Consider the following 27,139-nt stretch of genomic DNA (forward strand, 5'->3'; position numbering starts at 1 on the left):
TAGATATTTTAATAGACACATTTTTATTCTTTGAAGTGGTGGCTAACTTAATGGAGCCATTTGAATCAGGTTACCAGATATTCAAGCATCACAAGTAAGCATTAGACCTCTCTTTTTCCCCATGGCCTGTTAGTCTCTTCTTTCCAAGGAGGTGGATTTTTGTTGTTATGTTATGTTGTTGTAACTGTTGCCACAGAGGATTTTTGACGTTAGGTGGGTAATATGCTCCAGGAGTATTACAGTGTGCTGTACTCAGAGGGTGTGTCTACACAGCAATGTTATTTTGGAATAATGGCCGTTATTCCAAAATAACTATGCGAGCGTCTACACAGCAAGTCTGTTATTTCAAAATCATTTTGCAATAACAGATAGCTTATTTCGACTTCTGTAAACTTCATTCTACAAAGAATAATGCCTATTCCGAAATAGCTATTTCGAAATAAGACATGTGTAGATGCTCCACTTCTGCTGTTTTGAAATAGCCTCTCACCAGGGCCATTTAAGTTATTCCGCCTGGGGCTCTAAATCGAGATAGCACGTCTACAGACTCAGACTAATTTAGTGGCTTCCCTGCAGCATAGACATGCTCTTTTGAAATAAGCTATTTTGTTGTTACTATTCCGGAATACCTAATTTGAAATAATTGTGCAGTGTAGACATAGCCACATTGTGCCAGCTGGGTGCTTTACAAAGGGGATGTGCCTTTGTAGAACAAAGCTTGTTTTCATACAAATCTCCTTGAGCCTAAATGCTAAAGGCATCCCCTGCTGTATTAAATATATGGAGGAGAAACTGCACTTAGCTTTCATGAACTATTGGCAATAGTTCTGCTCCTCTACAGCCATGGCCCCTGATATCAGGCCCTCATTGCTCTAAGCATAGGCATGATGGGTATGGCACAGAGGCTAGGGCCACTGCTACAGTTCTCTAGCTAGGGTGCTCCTCTCTGGTTTACAGAGCTTCTGCAGCACAAAATGCTACAGAAATTGCTCAGCAGCAATGTTCAGCCATAGCCCTCAGCTCTGGAGACAGCTCCCTTCATTCAGCATCAGATGTCCCCTCCCATTGCATGGACTGGCAACCTACCCTTTTAATACCTCGTTCCTATTTCAGCAGAGCCTGGGCCTTCTTAAGCAGGGCTCCAGGCTCTCTTCACATCTTACTTGAAGCATACAGAGAAATCTGCTTCTTTCCCACGTGGAGATCCACTCTTTTGCACTGAGCCCATGTGTGGATGCTGGCCCAGAGAGCATTTTGCCTTCGTGAAGAAAGGCAAAGCAAAGAAACACAGGAAAGATAATGACCTACTAGGCTGAATTGTTTCTAAACAACGATTTTCAAAGTTTTCCAGAGCAATTCAGTACCTCTTTCTAAAATATGTAGCTGTGGAATATGTAGCTGTAGTTGTGAAGGCCAAGTGCATTGGCTAACAGAGGTACATTATAAAGATCCAGTTTCCCCTTCTTGTTGCTAAAAGACTACTTGTTGATATAGGCCACTGGAGAGGGCTTTGTCAAACTGCGGAAATGGCAACACCTTGGTAGAGAGTTTTTAACAAGCAATTTCAAGCTGCTTCATGTCACTCACACAATTTTGTTAAAGACAATAGATTGGCTGGATTTGACTAGTTTGCTGATGGCTTGGTAAGCTTGACCTGTATATCGCTACCGTCTAGGTGGGATGGTGTTAAACAGTAGTTAAAATATTTGAAAAAGAATGGAGAGCTCTGACCACATTAGAGGCTACGTCTACGCTGGCATGATTTTCCGGAAATGCTTTTAACGGAAATGTTTTCCGTTAAAAGCATTTTTGGAAAAGCGCGTCTAGATTGGCAGGATGATTTTCTGCAAAAGCACTTTTTGCGGAAAAGCGTCCGTGGCCAATCTAGACGCGCTTTTCCGCAAAAAAAGCCCCGATCGCCATTTTTGCGATTGGGGCTTTTTTGCAGAAAACAGTACTGTGCTGTATACACTGGCCCTCTTGCACAAATGATTTGCGCAAGAGGGCTTTTGCCCGAACGGGAGCAGCACAGTATATCCGCAAGAACACTGATGATCTTACATGAGATCGTCAGTGTTCTTGCGGAAATTCAAGCGGCCAGTGTAGACAGCTGGCAAGTTTTTCCACAAAAGCAGATGATTTTGCGCAAAAACTTGCCATTCTAGACACAGCCTAGCTGAAAAGGGATGGGATGGGGAAGAGATGCTAGCTCAAGGCAGAGAAGGAGAGTTGCCCAGTTTTCTGCACCTTCTTGCATTGGCTCCTGGCTGGAGGAATCATTCAAGGATTTAAAAAACAGAGGACATTTTCCTCTATTAGCAGTAGTCTGATCACATATTGCTGGCACTGGACATCATCCGCTGATAGCTTTCTTGCACTTTCTAATTCTCTTTGCAACTCTAGGCAGCCTCTAGCTTGCCTCCCAAGAGGTGCTCCTAGAAATGTTCTTTGAAGGGTAGGGGGATGAAACCATTATCCTTTTATTTAAATGTAAGTTTTAAAGCTTTGAGATTTAGGTGCAAAAACTCATCTGTATAGGTGTTAATTTATGTTCACCGGCAGGGGCATATCAGACAAATTCATGTTAGAGTTCTGCACTGGGCCAAATTTAAATCCCTTCTTTCTGGCAGACGAAGAACCTGATCCTGCAATAACCAACAGGAATATTTCTATTGTGAGTAAGGGCTGCAAGTTTGGCCCCAAACTTTGTCATTTTATTCTATTTTTTGCATGTTTCTGGAAGAGAGACAAGGAAACAAAGGCAGTAGCTCCTGAACGGCAAGAAATGTGTAGTCAGCAGTTTTTTCTCCCTTGAGCAATTGCATTAAAGTCATTGGCTATAATAATGTTTCTCAACGAGGCTCTGTCTACACTGCAGTGTTATTTTGGGATACCAGAGGTATCCCAAAATAGCTATTCTGCATCTTTTGAGCACACCTGTTATTTTGAAGTATAATGAGTTCGCTAGTCCAACATCCCTGTAAACCTCATTCCACAAGGAGTAAGGGACGTTCGGAATAGCGATTTATTTTGAAATAAGTTCTGTGTAGACAGCGCCAAATTTTGAAATAAGCTATTTCAAAATAGCATTGAAATATGCTATGCAATTTACGTAGCTCCAATTGCATAGCTTATTTCAAGCTATGGGTGCAGTGTAGATGCACCCTGACAGTCCATGGCCCAGTGCTGGTCCCTTGACACAGTTTAGGAAGGCAGCAAGATGATTTCTGGTATAAAAATGGTTGAGAATCACTGGCTTATAAGATCGGGCCTCTTGAGGGCAAACCTACTTTACTGAATAGTCCAGTTGTACAATCTGCACATCCTTTGCCTCCTAGCCTCTCATGCACATGGTGAAATTTTCTGTCCCACAAAGTTACATATTACATGTATACTAGTTATAGCTAGCACTTGAACAGGCTTTACAGAACAAAATGTCCCTTGAGTGTCTGCACTCATGGGTAATATAGTTTGAGCTAGACATTAAATGTTAATAGACTGATCATGTGTCCAGGGTTAGAGTTTTATTAAATATGCATCTGGAAGTTACTCATGCTCAGATTCTCACAGGTGTTTGTGGGGGCCTAACTTCCATTGAAATCCAGGGGAGTTAAGTATATAAATAACCTCAGTTCTGTCTCACCCATTCATTTAAAATTCCTCCCTTTCTTTAGTCATGTCTAATAAACATCAATACTGAATAAATATACAATGGTGCATAGCTATCAGCAAAGTGTATCTGATTTAAGGTTTGGTTTTCAACTCTTGTACCTCAGAAATAATGACATTGGGATGGGCATGAATTACAGACTAATTCATTGGTAGCAGTGGTACAAAATGAACAGCAGGGTTGAATGGCACATAGTAGTTGATATGAAGTCTCATAGGAATATACAAAGCTAATTGTAGGCTTTTGTCTTTATGACTCCACGTTAATTAGGACAGAACAAGTATAATGGTGAATGAGTCAACAGTAGTTTTAGCATTAGCAAATCAGGTGGAATATATTACAACTGTACTGGTACCAGAAATATTCCAATAAAATATGGCTATTGAATTAGCTCACAGTCTCCTTTTTCCGTATTATCTTTCCATCTTCCAAGGTTCAGCAAATTCCATGAATAGCACAAGTAATGTCTTCAGATTTTCATCAACAGAGTTGCAACCATCCCCAGGGAAATCCTAAAGCATCCTTCCCTTGCTAAAGGAATATTCGTCCTGCAAAAGCAAAGCTGAGGCTTGTCAGTCGGCCTCAAAGGCACTGTTTGTTGCCCCCAGATATTCTGATTTCTTCTTGTGCTTCATCCACATTTTCCTTAGGATGCCAGGAGTTCCACACAAGCTGTTGCCCGTCAAAAGTAAAGAGGCATCTGCTTCTGAAGCAAGGGATAAGTCATGTCCAGTGTTCTTCCTCGAGTGCCTTCTGTAGCTAGAGAACAAAGCAGGACACACTAAAAGTTTCTCTTATGGCTCTTTGCCAGGTTCATTCACATCTTCAGTGGGTAACTAAACAAGCTGAAATAACCTTGGGTTAGCAGAAGGAAGAGAGCTGCTCACACTGGGGTGTAACTGAATTTGTTATAAGTAAATCCCTTATCCAGCCGCCCTTTCTTTCATCCCTCTTCCCAGTGTTGACCTTCGTACCAAGTGAATAAAGTACCGGTTAAATGTGAATGCCATTAACAATAGTGAAACGAACACTGCAAAAGCTAAGCTGTGCTTTGTGCAAATCTAAGATCTTTCCTCTTTGACCGTGTTGTCATATGTAAAGGTTTGAGTCCACAAAACCCTCTACTCAGTCCCAATGGGCTACTAGACTGAGCCTTTAGACTCAGCATGCGATTGGTCTGCCCCACAATTCCTTGTCTGCTCCCCTCTTACTCCAGGAGAAGTAACGACAACTCTGGAAAAGGTACAGAGTATTTCCTCTTTATGCCTGGCTTTCTGTTCAAATTGGCAAAAAGAGAGATTCTCCCCATTCCTTTCTCTGCCCTCTCCTCCCTTGTTTATTTGCCAGATGGGAATATCCAGAGAGCATCACTTCCTTGGTTTTTTATTCATTAGAGAGTTGGGGTTGCAGGGTCACACCTTATATTAGGGCCCAATTTTGAAAATGCTGATGTCGGTTTAGAGTTTGCTATTCCCCATTAAAGCCAATGGGATTATGGGTATGCCTACACTAGAGCTGGAGGTGTAATTTCACTCTCAAGGAGACATGCACACACTAGCTCTGTGCAAACTAGCAAGCTAAAATTAAACAGTAGTCATAGCAGTGTGAGTGGTGGGAAGGGCTAATCACAGTGAGCAATATCCTGACCAAGACCCTATGTATGTGCTTAAGAAGCTCGCCACGTCCACAGTTTATGCCACTCTGGCTTCATATTCTGTTTTTGGTTTACTAGCTTGAACAGAGCTAGTACAGGTATGTCTATTCCAGCTGGAATTCACACCTCTAGCTGCAGTGCAGACAGCCCCGAGGTCTTGTGGTAGGCACTAGGTCTAGTAGTGTTTGTGACACCCCTAGATTGTAATTGTAAGATCTCTGCAGCAGCAGGGACTGTAGGACTGATCCTTTGCTGATGTATACTGGGGTCACTGCATCTATTTCAGTGGAGCTACTACAGAGACGCAGGCCTCAGGTTTTTAATCTGAGTGTAAAGTGAAATGTACACCTATGACATGTCTAAATAACAATGATAATAAATATGGGCTAGTTGTACTGCTCCCAAAGAGCAATGTATTCATCTTTGGTGTAACTCAATTGACAAATGAATTTATGTGAGGAGTCCAATTGGCCCACAGGAGCAATTTTCTATTTAATAAAATTATTGGTTTAGAAGATATAAGGAAATTGCACCTTCTAGTGCCTAAGTGCTTGGGCTAACTTCTGCATATTACTTCAGGGGGTCTGAAGGGTGTGATCAAAAGCAGAACTTTGCCCAATGTATCTCCAATGTGGCTATTCCTTTTCCTTTCTACAGGAAAGCTTGGCTTGAATAAATTGGACTCATGATGACATGCTAGTTAGATGTTTATAAATAATTACTCAGACATCATTCATTTTTTTCTAATTAAGGAAGAGCAGTTAAGTTGGCAAATGTCTAACATTTTAAATAGTCTTAATCTAGAATCTAGATGAATAGTGTATAATCAATAACATCATACTTCAGACAAATATTCTGGAATTTAATTACTCATCTTCTATAGATCATTGAGGTTTATTACTCCATTCATGAGTAATCTGCTACTGACTTTTCGTATGTGTGTATATCAATTGATGACCTACATCCTGGGCCTTCTGCTACTTTGCCTTTCAGACAGAGCCTTGAAGCACCAGGCACAACAGTACTGGGGTGGTGGATGTACAGAAAGGGGACTTACTCTTCTGCAAAAGCACTGTCTGGTGTAGCTGGTTCTGAAGCTGCAGCCTGTTTCACTGTGATATGTCTGACTGGAGATGCTGAAAGTTTCTGGGGAAGAAAAAGATGATTAAGAAACTTTTACACATCTCTCTAATGAATGGGACCTGCATGTTACTTGGGGACTTAAGGTGAGAGGTTATAAAAAATACCATAAATTGCTGAAAAGGAGAGCAAATCATGGGTCTGATTGCTAAACCCTTAACCACAAAATAATCTTTACTGATGTGAAGTCACATCCATGGAGGTGCTCTTGTGAGCAAGGATTATGGTACTCATGTGAACAAGAATGGGAGGTGTGTGAGACAGATGCCTAAAAACCCTTCAGGTTTCATTACTTTTTGGTAAATCATGTCTTCCGTGTTGAGGGGCAACTACTCACCTGCTGTTAGTAGGTGCAACTCCATATTGGGCCCTGACTGTGCCTGTTAAGTGGGGATAATGATCCTGGTCTCCTTTGTCAAGCACCTGGAGACCTACTGATGAAAAGTGCTAGATAAGAGTGAGATATTATTACTACTGCTATGTCAGGCTACAACTAGAATGGCTAGTTTTACTGAGGGGGTTGGGACTTACTTCACTGTAGTCTCTTTTACTTAGTGATTTCACTTTTATGGAACCAATTCGTAAGTATCACATAGGGTTAAATTTAGAAGAACATCCTTGTGTTTTCAAGGGTTGTTCCAAGAGGCAATCATTAAAAATGTCAGAAATTGCTTTTGCAAATCTAGTTTTGACCTGCTTAAATGCAGTAAGTGAAACAATTTTTGTATTGGGTAAAGGCATAAATAACACTTCTCTATTTACTTTTTCCACACCATTCATGATTTTATAGACCTCTACCATATTTCTTTTTAGTGATTTCTTTTCTAAAATTAACAGTTTTTATTGTTTTTAGTGTCTCTTCATATGGAAGCTGTTCCATATCCTTGATCCTCTTTGTTTCTCTTCTCTGAACCTTTTCCAGTCCTACTACATCGTTTTTGAGAAAGGGTGACCAGAATTGGAAATATATGAAACTATGGTATGCCCACACTCTGAACATAGAGCAATGATCATATTTTCTGTCTTATTTTTTATTTCTTTCCTAATAGCTTCTAACATACTCTTAGCCTTTTTGACTGCTGCCGTGCTTTGAGTGGAAGTTTTTCAGAGAGCTAGCCGTGACGATTCCAAGATCTCTTTCTCTGATTGTAACAAGCATTAAAAAAAACCCATTATATGTATACCTGGGATTATTTCTTCCAATGGGTATTAGTTTGCACTTTCAACACTGAATTTCATCTACTAGTTTAAAGCACCTCACATAAAGGTAGCTGATCTTACTGAATTTTACTTACAGAAGATTTTCCATCCAACTGGTTATCACGGGATTTTGATGATTCTTGTTCAGAAATTCCCACTGCAATGCATAATTAAGATGCAATTATTGGTAATTATCGTTACCCTGGACTATATATTATTAAAAGACTATGTGGAAAGAGGCTATAAGTAGACTTATATAGTCATATTAGATTTGACTATGACCAATTGCAAAGATCTATATCACAAAAGACCTGACCACCTTTTGTTATGTAGGAATGAGAGAGCTTGGAATTGCTAAAGGAGACTTGTAAGTCAACCCCGTAACTTTAGCTATCAACAATGGGTCCAGCTGTCGGGTCTTACCCCACACTTCATTGTGCATGGCCTTGTGTGGGGGCAAAAAAGGAAGCTGCAAAGAACATTTCCCCCTACCTCCCTTAATTCAGCCATTTCCATACTTATGAGAGCTTCACTTTGCTGCCTCAATAATGTTCTTTTAACATAGGGTTTTTGTGTGTGTGTGTGTGTGTGTGTGTGTGTGTGTGTGTGTGTGTGTGTGTGTGTTATCCTAATTTTATAAAAAGCAAATAGAAACAATGAGATTCAAGTACATGGCATCACATTGACACCCACGTAGTCATTGGATCTCCATTTGAGCTATGGAGTAACCAATTAGAAGTAGACGATTGTCATCCTGTGTGGACCAGGTCAAGAGAGGTATAAGACACTTTGCTCAAGTGCAGATATATTATTTTGGGGGCAGAATTCCCACAGGAGTCATTTCAGCAGCAATTTTCCAAAGCAATTTGGCCTGAGGCAGATATTCAGGATATAAAATTTCAGACCAAATAGTCTGTCAGAATTTATAAGCAACAGACGACAGGGTTTTATAGGGCACAGTGAAAGGCAACTTCATGATAACAGGCACCACTACCAGGGCTGGCCAGAATATATCTTAAACTTTTGGAACAGAAGAGTATGAGTTTGGAAAAAAAAAGTGTTATGTGATATTAGCCCAGTCTCTTACTGACAAATGCTTTGCAACCTCATGATCATCATCATATTCACCGCACTGCATTTTTATGCGGACAGTTTTTGAGATACGTACCAAAGTATCCATTTTAATGAAAACTTCATGAAACTAGAAGGCTGCATTATCAAACAATGATCTAAGCAATTAGCAGAGATAACGGAGTAAGGAAGTCATAGATGAGAACTTACTGTGCTTGGTAGGACAGAATCCTTCCTGTTCATTCTGCAAATGACCAAAGTTCCACACTGCATCTTTGTACTGGACTTGGGTGAAATCCTGTGAGCTTGGAAGCAAGTCCTCTGCCCTGTAAGGCTGATAATCAGACACTGCTACCACCTGCAGGAAAGAGACAAAACTGTCCAATTATAAAAACCTTCATTGGAGCTATGTAAGAATGTAAGGCAGTGATCTCCAGCCTTTTAATATGTGAGATCATTTTTGAATTTAAGTGCAATCCAATATCTACCTCAAACCCAAATACCCTGGCTCCTCCTCCTTTGTGCCCGCTCTCTGAGGCTCCGCCCCTGCTCATTCCATCCTCCCACTCTCCCTTTCACCAGGCTGGGGCAGAGGGTTGGGGTGCAGGCAGTTGAGGTGTCGGGGGGGGGGGGTTCTAGGTGCAGGCTCTGGGAGGGCACTTGGATGCATGGTTCTCCATGGTTCTCCGGGTAAAGATGGGGGGTTCATGACTGAGGTAGGGTTTGGGGACGTGGGCTCCAGCTGGGCACTGTTTACCTCAGGTGGCTCCCGGGTAGGGGTGCAGTGGGGCTAAGGCAGCTCATCCCTACTCTGGCCCTGCACCACTCCCAAAAGCATCCAGCAAGCTTCCTCCATCCCAAGCCCTGTTGTGTCCCCTCTCTGCTCTGTGGAGACAGGATACAAAGTGGGAGGGGGCAACTTGACATCAGTGCCCTTCCTCTCCCCCCCCCTCCCCTGCCCAGCAAGCAGGAGGCTCCTGTGGGGACAGCTCCATGGCAAAGGGCAGAGTTGCGCAGCAGTGGGAGAAGGGTAACTGAAGTGCCCACACATGATAGTAGCCTCTTGGCCAAACCTGTCAGCATCTCCTGTCAGAGGCTCCAAGATCTACCAGTAGATCCCAGTCTACTGGTGGGTGACCACTGATGTAAGGCATTCAAGTAATTATACTGGAACCACTGTCATTGGCTCTGTAGCATTTAATCTTTCAATTTGTATCCCCATAAATGAAGGAATATTTTGATTTTGAGGTGTGAACAAGAGGAGTGATAAACATGTTGAATAATGACCTGCATTCTCTCTGCTTTCATAACCCTGCACTCTCCTGGACCACAGACACATTATCCATTGCCTCACTGGCCCCTGCACTTTTGCTTTTCTCTGGGGTGGCGGTACTGCCTATACGAGACAGAACAGTAGCACGAGGAGAGACTTTCTCTTGCTTAGCCCTGCTTTCCTCTCTTGGAAGATCAGGAGAGAATTCAAGAAGAAAGGCAACAGCGGGCAAAGATGAGGAATGGGGCGGGTTTAAATTTGTTTAGATTATTTCCTGGATCATCCTCCCTGCCACATTCAGGGCTTCATGTTTCAGTAGCAGTGCTGGTGCTCAGGGCTTCAACGTGCAGGACACTCCAGTATTCAGGGCTTCAATCCCACAGGGGTGCTTGGACTTCATCCCCTTGAGGCAAGCTGGAGACTGGGGTTCCAGGGCTCTCCCATGGGGCCCCATAGAGCCCTGAAACTGGTTCTCAGACTTAGCTTCCCCCAGGCATTTGAAGATATTTACTAGCACTTTTCTGCACAGTTCCAGCTGTATTAACCCCCCCATTCCAAGGACGACAGTAGCTGTTAGCCTCTAGCTGCTGCTCAAGCAGTCTCTACTGGCTCTCATCTAGCTGTGGCTGCACTATTTCAGAATCGCCTAGTCCCTCTGTAGTGGCTACTTGCACTCTGCAAACTCCCAAATGCGGGGTCCACGTTTTAAGCAGACTCTGATTGGTTTAAGCAGACATTATTCACACTCTCAAGGATCTGCATCAGCTATGACTAAATGTGCATGCAACCCAACTGGTTACAAAACCCTGGAGGGTTTGGAACCTGGTTATTGGAGGGCCCATCACACATTGCCACAATTTGGTCAGGAGGCACACTCAGAGACTGCACCACTATCAATTGGATGAGGCTGCTGCTAGCTTGGCATTCTCCATACAGACCCTCAAGTATGGATTTTGCTTTCCTCTGTGCTCTTCCAGAGGCCAGACGTGTTAATTTTATGACATGCAAGTGGGTAGTTGCATCTGCCCACATCCTCCCTGACTCAAGGAGAGTGCTGACTTGGCCCAGTGGTACACCCATGTCTTGTAAATTTCAGGTGTCAGTGTGTGCATGGGTGCATGGTTTGTTGTCAGTTCTATGCTCAATGCAGGGTTAATTTATTTAGCCATGTTACCTATGTTTTTAAAGATTTCTAGTTACTTATATTAGGTACAAAAGGTTCTTCAAGCATGAAGAACCATTGCAATAAATTATGACATTTCTGTCACGGTGCTAGCTCAACTGTCACAGCACAATCCCGACTGAACATCTCACATAGACCTACATTTATTTGCTACAGCTAATTAATAACAGCAGACTTCCAGTGTTCCTTATCCCTAATGCAGCGATTCTCAAACTGTGGGGTGGGACCCCAAAATTGGTTGTGACTGTATTTTAATAGGGTTGCCGGGATTGGTGTTAGATTTACTGGGGCCCAGCTGAAGCCTGAGCCACACTGTCTGGGGCTAAAGTCAAAGCCCAAGGGCTTCAGCCCTGAGTGGTGGGGCTCAGGTTAAAGGCCCCCCCATCCAAAGCTCTTTGGCTTTGACCCCCATTGTCCACAATGGTGGCGGGGCTTGGGTGGGCTCAGGCTTCTGTCTGCACTCCTGGGGTCATGTAGTAATTTTTCTTGTCAGAAGAGGGTCGCGGTGCAGTGAGTTTGAGAACTGCTACCCTAATGCGTGACTTCATCATGATAGGGACTACCCAACATGTTACTGTAATAAGTCAAGACATATGTAGGTCAGAAAACCAAACCTGCCGCAGGCAGCCCACATAGAGCTAAACAAGATTTGACACTTCTTTAGGTCATCAGAAACAAGTAGGGTAAATCACATGGATTATCTTGTAGTCACTTTTCTTTTCTAAATGTAACAGCAAAGCTAAATCCATGTGAGTTTTGCAGTTATTCAGGTGAACTGCCAATTATTGGCAGTCACCCACATAATCAGGCTGCTTTCTAAATGTTTGATTACTGTTTTTACTGTGCTTTACCGGGTTATCCTGTTCCCATGCTGTTGGATCCTCATTCAGAGGCCAATTTCTAGTAACTTTTGTTACTAAGTTCAACCACTGATTTTAAAAGCAGCAAGGCCTTACACAGTGGTGCTGTCTCATAGCCCTAGTGTTAAAATTAGCTTGAAATGAGGATGAAAAAGTGGGCAAGCTAGGGTTCAGGAGTGTTGCACAATGATGTATGGGCTATAGCACAACATACAAAAATGCTCTTGAAACTAATAAACCATTCCCATTCCAAAGAGTCAAGCAATCAAAGAAAGAATGAAGCAATTAAATGCATGACTTTGATTGTGATTTTGTGGCTTATCCTCTAAAGCGGGGGTTCTCAAACTTTGTAATACCACGAGCCCCATCTAAGTTGTTCATGACCCCCCAGGGGTTCGGGACCCACAGTATGAGAAACATGGCTCTAAAGAATCACACAGCTAATGGAAAAATGCCATATTTTATGAGCTACATTCTTATCACTGGGCAGGTTGATCTAATTTTAGCAGTGTAAGTGCTAGAATGTACAGCAATATTGGCTATGTAATCAAATGTCAGTTTCAATTAAGACTATTTTTATATAATTCCAGTCAACATTTTGGGGCACAAGAAGAGAGAATGGGAGAAAGAGATGAAGGGGAGGAGCTATCATGAAAATGAGCTTATTGAGGGACCATCTGAATGTTTAAATCGTGCACCTTTTAAAAAGTTTCCTTGATTACCCTCGTGGCAATGGAAAGGGTTAATTTTAAAACGACTGAGGTAACCTCACAAGGCCAGTCACATGAATGTATAAATCACTTAATACTGCACTGGCATGCTCAAGTGCTGCTGCTACGAAGGAACCTGGCAGGTTTCCAGGTTGTTTGCTATTTTTGCTCTTGTCTGGGATTAACGTTGTGCATCCACTGTGGTTACCAGGGTGGAAGACCTCATGCCATTCTTGACAGAACTGCATTGCTAACAGCAGGCAAATGTGCAAATGAAAAAAATATAACCTCTCATTTTCTTTGTAGAAGAAAAAATTGACCATTACAATATCCATAAAGGCTTGTCTTTTCCAGCATGTGCAATGCTATTGGATGATTACACATTAGCTGCAGTCAGCTGAAACATGGACATCAACATCTAAGGTTTGTGTGGTTATTTTTGAAAGGCCAATTGATTTCCTTATTTGCATTGCACACATGATCCTTTTGCCATGATGCTCCGATTGTAAACATGGGATCATCAGCACTGACAAAAGAGGACAATCAAGGATATTATTCATCTAGGAGTAGAGGGGAAACCCCCACAAAAGAAACTATAAACGTATTCAAAGTTTCTTTAAATAAGTGACAAAGATAGGCACACACACCACAAATTAAAGGTTGCAGAAGTCACTGCCAAATAGTAGCAATAACTGTATATTGAGATTTTAATGATCACACTACAGAATAAAAATAGCAGAACAGGATTATGACTAGAGCTGTTTTCTGTCAGAAAATGCTGATTTGGTGAAAACAAAACGTTAGGCAGGAGCGTATTGATTTTGTCAAAAATTTTAACCGATTACCTAAACATTTTATTTCGAGAAGGTTTAAACTGATTTGGATGTATATTATTTCGACTTTAGCTTTCAACTTTTATCGATCATATATTAGAGAGAAAAAGTCTCAGAGGGGTAGAGCTGTGTTAATCTGTAACTTTAAACACAATGACCAGCCCCGTGACACCTTAAAGGCTAACAAATATATACGATCATGAGCTTTTGTGGATAAAACACACTTCATCAGATGTGTTTTCAGAAAACCGTGCAGAAAAAAGGCAGAATCATCAGGCAGGCTGGCTGGCAGGTGTCCCCCCCATCTTGGACTGTCCCAGCCTCAAGACTCCCACCCCACAACCACACTTTAGGGAGGGGGGGGCTGAAGCACCCCTCCCCCATTTGTATGGGGACATTGCTGGCTATTCCCCTTTGTCAGGGAGTGAGGGTTAACTGCACAGTTTGCTGTTTTCCTCATTCTGTCTTGGGAGCACAGGGGGCAGACCAACCTGGACCTGCCCCAGCTGGCATACATGCACCTCTCCCTGGCTGTGCCCACTCAAGCTGCAGTGACCATGGAGAGGTGCTTCTCATCTGGCCCCAAGTTGCTGCAGTGAGAGAGAGCTGGGGTTATCCTCTCTTCCCCGGGCAGCTTGCATATTGAACCTCTTATCCTCAGCCCCACAGCAGAGCAATGATTTAAATGAAGAAAATAAAAAATTACTTGAGTTAAGGACCCGAACAATGCAGTAATCTAATACAATAATCTAGTATTGTATATTAGTCAACACAATGATATCCCAATGAAATGAAGAAATCCAAATGAAGTTTGTCACAATATTTTCTTTTCTGAAAATTTTTGAGATTTCAACTTTTTTGTCCGGATTCAGGACAAACCCACATTTTGAAATCTCAGCATTTCCCATGGAGTAGAAATTACATTTTTGGCCATCTTAAATTATTATTTAAGATTGTAGGAGATGCATCTTTGAGAATGTTTTTACTCATTTAAACACCTTGAATGTAGAATTTCTGGGGTACAGATACATAAGTAGACACAATCACTACCATGGAGAACTTACAGGTTAAGTAAGAGAAAGCTGCAACAAATGAGCAAAATAAACAGTGGGAGGGAATGGATCATAAGGGCAAGATCATGCAGCTGCACAAGCTGGTGAGGGTTTTTCACAATCACTGATTAAGCTTCTGAAAAGTTAAAAAGTTTACTAACTAACTGCTTGGATGCCTTTGGGTTCACGTGTTAGCTCTCCTTCACACCCACACAAGGGAGTCAAAAGGCATTAGAATCACTGAGAGCTTGCGTGTGTGTGTGTTTGGTAAGGGGAGGAGGTCAGCTGTTGTTAGACAGTTACTGTCTTTTGCAGCTGCAGGAGAAGGTGGTAGTCAGGACTGTGGGAGTGGTGCAGCCTTGGCTCCACCACTGTGCACAAGCCAGTGCTCACAGTGCAAAGCCAATGGTCCAGAACTGGCACAGAGGGGAAAGCAAGCTGTGCTAGCAAAAAGGGCTGGCACAGATTAACTCTCAGAGCCTCAGACTGGTTCCTGAGGTGAACTATCCCCCCAAGCTCCTTCAGACTATGTTTTTCTGACAGGATATTGTCATTTGTTTTGTTAGAATGTTTTAAACTATTTTTGAATAGTTTTGCTTGACATACACTCTCCTCCCCCCAGAAATCTTTTTGAGGAATTCAAGACATTTTTTTCTAAATATGTGCAATTTTCCAGACATTTTCTAAAAGCTTTTTCCAGCTCCAGACACCATTTCAGTTCTGTGCTCCCGAGACCCCAGCTCGTTGCTTTCTCAGCTATGAGATTTTCAAGGATAAGTTCAGCCAACTCGAATACAAAAAAATGGATGTTGTTCTTACTCTCTTGGATAGCATGTTTTGTGTGCTTTTGGCTTTTCTTCTCGCTGGACTGCACGCTGCAAAGAGAATGAAAGAAACCCAGTCAGAATGTAATAGTGGCAGACATCTGAGATGACAGCGTTAGACATGAATTTGTTAATTAGAAATAGAAACTGGCAAATCTCAGGTTGGAGTAATTTGTTGTGAGATCATCACAAATGCAAGCAAAATTTGTTTAAAATGTCGTTACCAGCTCTGATTCTGTGTCTTCACTCGGCCGACTAGCGTGTGCAGTGCTGGGACATGTTTCTTGTTCCATTGAAGGAACCATAGAGCAGTGGTCCCCAACCTTTTGTGGCTGCCGGGCGTCCGGGGGCGGGGCCGCTTACGCCCCAGGCATCCGGGAGCGCGGCTGCTCACGCACCGGGCGTCCAGGGGTGGGGCCACTCATGCGCCGGGCACCCAGGTCAGGAGCCGCTAACGTGCCCTGCGCCCGGGGCTGGCACCGCACATGCACCACATGCCCGGGGCCGGGGGCGGGGGCAGCCCAGATGTTTCGGCGGGCGCACGTAAATGCCCCAGCATGGCGTCCACGGGCACTGCGTTGGGGACCACTGCCATAGAGTATCAAGCATAGTTGGCAACACTGGAATTTCTAGCTCTTGTAAATCAGGGAAGAAGATGGAAAAAATGTGGCCACGATGCCCCCTAAAGACTTGAAAACTAGAAAATAAATAAATAGAACCCAACTGTGGCATTAGTAATAGCTCATGTAACTATTTTTTAGCCAATGTCATGATTTTTTAAATTGTGGTTTCTTTACCCACCTGACACTCAGCCTAAACTAAAGGCTAAACATTTAGGTGAACTATGCTCTTGAAAATAATTTGTGCACATTCCTTTTATTACCGAAACTTAGGACACAGATGCAAAGTCTCTACAGTAGTAAATGGAGCTTCTCCAAATGAAGCTGATTATTGTAGAGGAGAAAATAGGGACTCTTTTGGCTCTCAAAGTCTACAATGTCTTTACTTCCATCAAATGCTATCGATAGGAGGATCTTCAATTCAAGTGACCTCTGCACAAAAAGACACACAAGCTCAGGCTTCTAATTGGTGAATAAAAACAAGAAGGGATATTGTCTGGAAAACCACCTCCCTCAGATTTTAGCACAATGGTATAGCAGCCATATTGTGAAGTAAGAACATAAGAATGGCTATACTGGGTCGGACCAACGGTCCATCTAGCCCGGTATCCCGTCTTCTGACAGTGGCCAATACCAGATGCCCCAGAGGGAGGGAACACAACAAGTAATCTTCACATGATCCCTCTCCTATCACCCATTTCCAGACAGAGGCTAGAGACACCATTCTTATCCATCCTGGCTCATAGCCATTGAGGGACCTAGCCTCCATGAATCTAGCTAGCTCTTTTTTGAACCCTGTTAAAGTCTTAGCCTTCACCACATCCTTTGGCAAGGAGTTCCAGAGGCTGACAGTGCACTGAGTGAAGAAAAACTTCCTTTTGTTTGTTTTAAACCTGCTGCCTATTAATGAGAAGTCCTCATTAATTAGAGCTGTATGAAAAGTTCTTTTGAACTCTCACCTGGTCCTTTACCCACCTAACACTCAGCCTAAACTAAAGGCATGTTTGGAGAGGGCTTAGGCCCAGTCTCAAGTAAACATGGGCCAGTTTATAGTTTTATATGGAGTTGAGAGGTAGATTTGATCTGGGGACTTCAGATCCAGGTAATTTAGCTATGCTGATGGAACATATTTGTGAAACACCATATCTCAGAAATCAGAATGACACGCTGTTATCCCCATATTCATCATTCGTATACAGCTGTAATATTTTGTACAAAGCATGCCATGTAAGGTATCATATGAAAACTCATGATCTGCTGACCCTTATTGTTCTGTCTAAATATGTGCATCATTAGGGTATATAACGTTATGAGATTGTGCCAGGTACATGGGCCAAGGATATAAAACAAAAAACAACAGCACCATGTATTGGCCTTTCTCCTCCACTTACACTGGATACAAGCAGGACATTTCAAAGACAAAGATCATCTGAGAAGACTTGTCCAGGCTTCAGGGAGAAGTTTGTGCATTAAGGACTGTAACATTCAGTGGGGGAGGAGGGAATGTGAGAACATTGCTTGAGCTAAATGCTGTCTAATATAATAAGATTTAGATTGTACATTTATTTTAATTTTCTTTGATAACCATCTCTTTCCTCCTGTGCTTATCACTTCAAATGTGTCTTTCCATAGTTAATGAATATGTTTTATATTTGACCTAAAACAATGTATTTTGCTTGAATTGCTTGGGAATTCTCAGCTCAGTTACAAAAGCTTGTGTGTGTCCTCTCTATATTGAGGAAAGGGCAGATTGGGTTATAAATGTACATTGGTCAGCGTGTGACCCAGAGAGGATAGTGTAGCTCAGGTATGCTGTAGTTTGAGGAGGTTTTGGGATCCAGGGTTCCTGTTCAGGCTTAAACTTGGGTCAAAATCAAATGATGTCTGCAGTTTTGGATGGTTTTCATAGCAGTGCATCTACTAGGCAGTGGAAGGCTGTGCCAATCCAAACAGCCCTTCGTGGCTCCGCCCACACTCTGTCCAGAGGCCCCCTCTTTCCCTACTGGGAAGGGAAGCCTGCTGGAGCTGGAGCTATAGCTAGGGCTGGCCTGGGAGTTGGAGTAACTGGGGCTGCCCAGTGCTGGGGGAGGGAGCTGTTGTACTGGGGTCGCGCTGCCCAGCCCTTCAGGATCTGTGTGCCGTCCATCCACCCAGTACTCTGGTGGGCCACATGCCACCTGGTTCTCTGGATCTGGGAACCATACATTGCTTGGGCTGTGCACAGCCCACCCACTCTGTGTTCTGGGGTTAAGGGGCTGGCAGCTGCAGAGAGGAACCTCTGGGTTGGGGGAGGAAGAGGAGTAGAAGGGGGCAGGGACTTAGATGGAAAAGATGGGCTTGGCCAGGGGCTAGCCTCCCTGAGTTAGTGGTTCACCCACTGCCCATGATGGCTTTGTTGAGAAAGGAAATATAACTCTTAATCTCCAGAAACAAAAAACTGGTCTAGAGACTAACAAAACATGTAGATGGTCTCATGAGCTTTCGTGGGCACAGCCCACTTCTTCAGATGACCAGAGTTTTGAGTTAGGATGTACAGACCCAAAGCTTCTTAATCTCCAGTTGAGTGTTGCTTTGAGTTCTTGGGCTCATTGAAATGCATGGGTTACCAACACAAATTAATGCTTGTAAGGTGCTTTGAAGATGGGCTAACTAAGGTATTATAATTTGACTAATGAAACACTTAATACTAAAATTTTTGACTCCTCTACGCTACTTTGCAGTGTTGTTAACATTGGACACTCATCTCCCATTAATAATCCTTTGCTTTTAAACAGAGGTTTTCATCCAATCATCTGAAAGGGCTTTGCAGAGATGAATGTTTCTGGCCATGCAAAGTTTACAGAGAGGGAAACTGAAGCAGAGTGAAGTTATGATCAGGGCTTTCAAACTTGAGTGTCTAACGTTGGGCATTTAGACCCATATTTAGCCATTTAAATAAATGGCCTAATTTTAGAGTTACTGAGCACCTGCAGCTGCCACAGAAAATCAGGCCACTAGTTAGATGTCTTAATATGGATTTAGGTGTCTAACTTTAGCAACCCAGGTTCACAAATTTTGTCCTGTATTTTGTGCCCAGGGTTGTACAGCAAGACAGTAGCAGAGGCAGGAATGAACAGGTCCAGATTCCTCTGACTTGCAGGTCCATTCTGTAACCTCTAGACAACTCTGCCTCACTATAACACATGGTGCTTGCTCACTACACTGTATCACCAGGTAAGAACTAGTGTCAGGTATGTCTAAAATGTGACACGGTGCTCAGTTGCTGGAGTTCCACAGGCATGGAAGGTGGGTGCGGTGTCACTATCAATTAAAATAATTCATATGCCATAAAATGGTTTTACCACGTTCATGAAGTGGGAAGGAATCCACAAGCAACATGGAAACTTTTCACCTCATGAGGTTTGTATTTGCAAACAGTGCAAAGGGGGGACAATTAATCAGAATGAAGGGGTTTTTCCCTAAATTGTATAAATAAGCTATGACTCATTTTCAAAGCTGGCATCCACCTAGATGTGACCAATTAAATGAAGAAACAACCCTCCCCAAACAAGCCTAGATTTCACTGTGTAAGTGATGACTAAATTCACTGATGCCTTACAAACAAAACATGTAATTAAAGATGGGGGCAGAAAAGTTTAATTGACAGAAAAATGACATGTGTCTGTCAGGGCAGTTAACCTATTTAATATCTTCCTGGACAGTGCATGGCAGTGTCAAGTGTCCATATTTTTCCTAATTTGAGAAAATACTTTGTTACTTTAATTATGCTGCTGATGTCCAACTACTACATGGTGAATGAGTAACAAACATATCTAATCACAATAACCTTGCACGTTTTCAGCTTGTTTGTGAACCACTGGCCAAATCGCTGCATGTGTTCAAGTCACTGTAGGCAGCAATCAGCTAACAGGAGCTGAGGAAAGGAATTGCATGAAAGGGAAGTCACAGCACTGGCAAACCGACAGCTACTTGAAAAACCACTGAAGTATTGAGTGAATCATGGAGCTAGACATTAGTGACCCACTTGTACAGGAATACAATGACAGCAGTGAAAACAGCGCAGAGAACATTGTGAACATTTTTGTGCCTGATGGGGGGATATAAATTCTAGCAGAAAGACACTTCTGTAAGTTGCCTGCTAGAAGGATGTTTATGTGAATGATCCACATAATTTAAGAGAGGGAAACAATAACAATGCTGTCCACATCAGTGCTCCTATTCTTGGCCTGAAAATAAGCAGCTGAGTGCCCACGGTTACAGCTTGCAAGTGCAGATTCGATCTGTCCCCCACAAATAGCTTTTCATGCTTTTACCTGGCTTCTTTTGTATAAGCAGTTATTGAGTTTATACTATGTCATTCAATCAAATGCACACTGCGTTCTACCTGATATTTATTCTTCAAATCATCAGATGTAATTCATGTTAATACACTTTCATTTCTAGGAGATGGTTTGGGAGATGCTCCCTTTATTGATTCAGCAGACACTTATTCAATGTATAGCCTGTTCCAGTGAGTGAATAACTCTTCAAGAAATGACATTGTAATTTTCTGTGTCATAAATCAGCTGTGCGGTTGTGAGCTATGCCTTATTGATCACCTCAGTGATTCATATTATAAACAAAATCACATGGAATCAAGAACATTCACCTCACATTTTTCTCCTATGCAAATATTTCATATCTCTGCCTTGTTCAGGCATCTGCATGCATTAGCATCAGAGCAAATAGAGAACACAGAAGTATGAGTACAATACAGTAGAACAAAGAGATGAGTTTATCACTTGAAGCGATTTCTTTGCTGGTCAAACATTCTGTATAAAAGACAACACTGTCTGTTACTCTGCTTAACATGTACTCACATTTGGATGAAATCACGGTGGTGAAAACTTGTAAATTTTCATCGCTGCAGCTGTAAATCTGGTGCATTTTTCCCTTCTCTCTTCTGGCTGCCTATCGGCTTCATGCAACTGCTCTGAACTTCTGGTAAATAGGTTTCACTAATCCAGTCTGGCTCTGTGATCATTGTCCAGGTCTACAAAAGGCAGACTGATGCTGTGATCTCATCTCATTCCATATTCTTAATTGCAACATTTTCTACTACCATCTGTCTTTCTATGAATTCTATTCATGCTAAGATTTAATTTAGCTGTTACCTACGCCTTTGCTACATGAGTAGCATTTTGTTTTATGTGTCCTTCTTATAGCTTGCAATAACCTCAGGAATAAAAGTGGCTAGTAATAATGGAAGCAGACTGGGTCTGTTTTGTACAGCTGGTGAATTTGATATCTGCTTTTTGCAAAGCTACTGCTAGGCAGTCTTTTATGATTTTGATTAGATTCAATATACATTCTTTGATATTTTTATAAATAAATGTCTCTCCATATAATGGGAATCCAGTAGTTGACACACATACTAAGAAAAGTTTATTGCACTTCAAAGAATCTATAATTGTGTATATACAGACAATAGGGCCTAGATTCTTGATATCTTGATCAAAATTTTCAAACATAGGGTGCCAAAAGTTGGGACTCTCAATCCATATTTAGGCTCCTTAATAAATGGCTAATTTCCAAAGTTGCGCATGCATTTAAAAGTGGAAGACGTTTTTGGCTCTTCAATGGCTCTGAAAAAAAAAGTAGGTGTCTAAGTACAGATTTAGATACCTATATTTGAAATTTTGGCCCTACATACGACAAGCGATGGGTGTTGCCTTACAGCTGCTAGAGCACTCACATAATTAGTGTAATAGTTATCCCTAATTACTATGCTACTACTCTATCAGCCCGGTGGGAGGCACATTTGCTACCAGCATACACGTGTAATTGACACAGAAGTTAAGCTAGCCTGCTGCCAGAATTGTTAACATCCATTATTGCAAGCAAAGCTCTTCGTAAGTTTGAAAGCTTCTCTCTCTCTCACAACAGAATTGGGCCAATAAAAGATGTTAGCTCACCCACCTTGTCCAACATCCATTACTGACATTAGCTAGGGATAAAAGATGCTGTCCCTGTCATTTTAATACAATCTTTTTTCTTTTAAATCAGTATTTGACAAATTATAATCCTGGACCAAGAGCCATTTCATCTTTAGAGGTTTCACTGTTTCATAACAGGATGAAGAACAAGCTGGCATCACTTGTTACCTTCCAGGGTAGTTTCCTGCTGTTTCTGGGAAGCAAATCTATTAGGCGATCCATTGTTACTGAAAAGACTGGAGTATTTAAAATGATCAGTGGGATAGCAATATAATCAACCAAAAGTTCAATTAGTTTTTTATTTATTGCGCCACATGTGTTGCTTGCATGACTGATGTCATTAACATCAGGCTTGGCTGGCGTGTTCATCTGTTTCTGCCTGACTCTCTCAGAACAGGAACACACTTAACAGATGGGGAATTTCATGGCCACAAATGGAATTGTTTATCTTTCTATTGTTCATGTGTCAAGCAATCAAACCAAATCCATTACCCACCAATACAAAGATCAGCCCACCATCCATTCAGCCACAGGGGAGGTTATGCAGTGGGGATTTAAAGCTTTTAAAAAGGATAGAAAAATAATCAAGCCCAACACTGACGTGTAGACAAAAACTGAAAGCTAGAACAAATTTAGCCTTTTTTTTTTAACCTGCAGATTTTAGGAGGCCTAGTACAGGAGAGGCTTCCAGATTGTAGCCATTAAATGTTTTTGTAATTTGGAATTATACTTGAGATCTAGTTTTTGGATTTGATTGTTTTTAAAATCACAGCTATTCTTTGGCTTTGGGTGTATTTTAAAATAAAACAAATGATTGGCATGAATCTATTTTCCACAGGGCTTAGGTGCGGAAACAAAATGTCAAATTTAAGCACAAAAAGCTTGTTGCTGCTTATGAGTTGGCACCTGTCTGGGTCTTGAACAGGCAGCCTGTCCTATAAGACACTGCACACAATGGATAACAGTTACTCAGGTACAAAAAACTAGCACAAGGTCTATGCACCACCTAAGATCACACAATTGGAGGTTAAGTGAGCCTTAACAAGTGCACAAGCTTTGTGCTGGAGCTCATAGGGACTGATTTCACCCAGGTTCAGAAAATGAGACTGCTGCTGCTTTATCCTCCACTCCCATAAAAAGATGGCCAAGCATTAGGTACAAGGTCTTAATGTGGCCTCCAGATCTGAGGAATGGTAGTCAGAGTTTATGGCTTCTACCCCTAAGTCTTACTGATCTTGGGCAACTCACCTCTCTGTGCCTCAGATTTTCTAGCTGTAATGGTGGTAGGATACTATCTACACAAGGTTATTGTAAAGCTTGACTGACGTCTGTCAGCAGCTTTGAGATCCTTAAATGAAAACAGTCACAGTAAATTAAATGCTAGGAAAAAATTGCCCATACTTACTATTTGAACATTAGAAGTCTGTTAGTAGAACAGTGTCATAGGACACTGTATGACTCCCCATAAGAATAGGTCATTCAGGATAGGGATATAAGTGAGTAGTCGACAAGCCTAGGCTTGTCAGGTAGTTGAGTTGCCTACTCATATTCCTCCCCCCTTGCTGCTTCTGTGTCAGAGGCAGCAAGGGAGGGTTGGAGCAGGAGCTGGTGTTGGGGGGAGCTGACTTAATAGCCAGTTCCCCCAGCACCAGCTTTGCTGTGCTGCCTCCTCTGTGTCGAACTGGAGGGGAGGGAAGGGGGAAGAGGGCAGGGGAAGCTGCCTCAAAGCAGCTCCTGTTCATGGCAGCCCCTGTCCATGGGGGGGTCCCAGCTCCCTGCTCACACAGGGTCTGGGAGCTTCCTCTGCTTCAGCTCTGCATTTTAAATGTAGTAGGAGCTGGACTGCCTGAGCACCTGGCTCTTACTACATTTAAACTGCAGAGCCACGGCAGGGGTAGCTTGAGGACCTGGCACAAGCTGGGATTGAGCACCTTCTCTTATCGACTAATTGTGTGGTCAATAAGCCAGTTACCCACATCTTCACATCCTTTATTCAGGATGGTTTTTAGGACCAAATGAAGAATACTGACTGATCTCAAAATGCTACAGTAGAAGGTTCCCTTCCTTTGGGAACCAGCCACAAGGAACTTGGGAAGGATGAGTGTGTAAGTAGGATTAAAAAAAACCCCAGCCCAACCCAGGGTGGATAAGCTCTATAGGTCAGGGCTCATGTTTTTGTTGTGTGTGTGTAGGGTTCCTAACTAGAACTACTCAGTGCATAGAGGTGCACTCAGCTTCCCCATACCCGGGGGCTGATCCCCCTGATGATCCACCACCAACTTAACCAAACCTGGGTTCCAGACTTTGGGCAGCTTCCACAGGGTCCCACTGAGGTTCTGGGGTCCTCCCGGTCCCACTGGCTTTGCCGTTGCCTGCCAGCCTCATAGGCTCCTCGGGTTCCTATCGCCTGCTGGACATGCCCCCATGGGCTCTGCTTCCTGCCAGTCCTGGGGTATAGGCCACCAGCCCTGTAGGCTCCATTGGCACCTGGGGTTCCTGCCGTTGGGCCAGGGTGCTGCTCCTGACATCAGCCCGAGGCTTAGCACTTGCTCCCAGCTGTGGCTCCAGCTTGGGGGCAGCGAGTGGCTAGTGTTGCCAACTCTCCCAGACCATATGGACTGAATGCCATTGCTGCAAATGCGTCTGGGTGGTCCAGTGTGGGAGAATTGGCATCCATCAGCAGGATGGTGTAAGTGAGAAGGCATAACTCAGCACCATCACCTGCAAAATTGTTGCCAGCAGTGCCACTGCCTTGATGTGCCTATAAAACACACACAGTATAATAAAGTATTAAGTTCCTGATTCTTCTAGATTTATACCAAATATGTTTTCCTTACTCTGTATGTAGCTCCCTTGAACTCTCAGGCTTTCTGTAAACATTGGGTAGAAATCTCACAAGAATTAATTGATCAGAACCAAAAACAGGCCTTTCTGAGTTCTAGATTTATCCTGGAACCCATTTTATAGGGACAAGCTCTGATGCAGGGATATGAATCTGTATCTCCCAAATTCAGAAGTCTAGAAATAAGGTTCTGTTTTTTGCCCATTGCTAATTGTGCTGCAGGCCAATCAGATGCCAAATCATGCCAAGGTCCCCTTGTCTCAATTGAACGCTGACAAATACATAGCTGGAATCAGTCTGGCTCACCTTTGTGTTAATATTGTCAAAACAGGTATTGGCATGAAAAGAGTGTTTGAAGTTTGGACTTAAGTGCATGCTTCTGTGCTGCTGCCTTTGTTAACCTCGCTTATGACATTTGTATCCCATCTTACAATGGAATATTTGACCATTTCTATTGTGCACCTTTTCAGATTGTAAATCACCAGACAGGAGATGGACATTAGTGAGTGTGAAAGGTTGATCTTCAACAGAAAGTGTTACACCAGTCCCAAAAGGAAAGGCTTGTCTGTATCAGACTGACTATTGTGAGATCGTGCATTTGGACTTCCTCTATGCATCATTAATAAGAAGACAAAAGACTTTTTGTTGTTCTTCTTTCTGCCCATGAAGATGAGTCATGGAGATGGATTCCTCCCATCACCTGAGTTTGTTGCTCAGAGCACATCACAAGAGGGGGATAAAAATCCAGAACAAAAGAAACTTGGTATCTCTATGCTACTTGGCATTGAGGGAACAAAGCTTTCTGGGCATGAGCAAGAGATCCCCAGATGCTCAGCCTGGAGTAGCCCTATAGGACATAAAGGGCTTGCTGCTTTCGTTACCATTTGAAACTTAAGTTTGTATCTCATTTGTGTGTGTGTGTGTGTATATGTTTAACCTTGTAAATAACTCATTTCCTTTTCCTAGTAAATAAATCTTTATATATTTTAGCATAGGGTTGGCTACAAATGTTGTCTTTGGTGTGAGATTTAAAGAGCAATTGCCCTGGGATAAATGACCAGTACTTAGAGATTGGGAATAACTTGAATTATGCTGTGTTTCCTGATGTAAGGACCATATGCCACAAAGGTAAGCTCGCTTGGAAAGTGAGATACATTGGAGTACCCAAAGGCAATGAATATGACTCCATGTGAAAGCTGTACTTGAGGGCTGTGTCTACACTGGCATGAATTTCCGGAACTGTTTAAAACGGAATTCTATTCCGTTTTCAGTTTTTCCGGAAAAGGAGCATCTACATTGGCAGGCTGCTTTTCCGGAAAATCCCTTTTTCCGGAAAAGCGTCTGTGGCCAATGTAGACGCGCTTTTCCGGAAAAGAGCCCCGATCGCCATTTTCGTGATTGGGGCTTTTTTTCGGAAAAGACTACTGGGCTGTCTACACTGGCCCTTTTCCGGAACAGTGTTCTAGAATAAGGACTTATGCCCGAGCGGGAGCAGAATAGTTTTTCCGGAATAGCGGCTGATTTTGTACAGTAGAGCGTCGTTGCTTTTCCGGAAATTCAAGGGCCAGTGTAGACAGCTCGCAGCTTATTCCGGAAAAGCGGCTGATTTTCTGGAATAATTGGCCCAGTGTAGACACAGCCGAGGAGTTTACACTTGATAATGAGTTGGTGAAATCTAAGTCTAGACTGCAAACTCAATTCAGGATTTGTGCTCTGCTTCCTAGCAGTCTGCCCCAAGATTGGTACTGACACTCTTGAGTCTGTGTTATAGGCAGTATCACACTAGCTATATTATTAACCTAATAACTTAATTGTGGATGGTTCTGCTGCCACCAGCAGGGGACCCAAGGAAATGAACTATTGGCTTATAACATATCTTCCATGACTGAAGACTCAAAGTTCAATCTGGAGCCCAGTGGGCAGGGTTTAAGTGTTGATAATTGTGATGGCCTATCCATTCTACAATGTCAAGAGAGAGCCATTGTGACACTGGATGGTGGCACACGCATTATCATGCAGTTTGATTAGCAGATGTGTTGGTGGTGGGGGCAATGAGGGAAGCCATGGGGCTCTCAAACCTCTTTAGATCAGACAGCAGGGGTGGACTGGCCTGCCGGGCTACCGGGAATTTCCCGGTGGGCCATCATGTCCGCGCACCATTGGCCCTCACTGCAAGCGGCTCTGCGTCTGCGCTGTATGCGTCACGCAGAGCCCGACCCGCCACCTGTGCCA

At 42.8% G+C, this 27,139-nt stretch overlaps 1 protein-coding gene across 1 annotated transcript; it reads right to left on the minus strand.

Moving 5' to 3' along the window:
- Positions 1–1,873: 1,873 nt before the first annotated feature.
- VXN (vexin) lies at positions 1,874–21,221 on the minus strand. The gene is made up of 6 exons (XM_006131468.4): positions 20,950–21,221; positions 15,466–15,521; positions 8,946–9,093; positions 7,760–7,821; positions 6,382–6,470; positions 1,874–4,429 (listed from the first exon to the last, which is right to left on the minus strand). The coding sequence occupies exons 1-6, from the start codon at positions 21,014–21,016 to the stop codon at positions 4,243–4,245; spliced, it is 609 nt and encodes a 202-aa protein (XP_006131530.2). The 5' UTR covers positions 21,017–21,221; the 3' UTR covers positions 1,874–4,242.
- Between the last annotated feature and the right edge of the window lie 5,918 nt (positions 21,222–27,139).

This window comes from Pelodiscus sinensis, chromosome 2 (assembly GCF_049634645.1).
Source record: "Pelodiscus sinensis isolate JC-2024 chromosome 2, ASM4963464v1, whole genome shotgun sequence".
Lineage (NCBI taxonomy): Eukaryota > Metazoa > Chordata > Testudines > Trionychidae > Pelodiscus > Pelodiscus sinensis.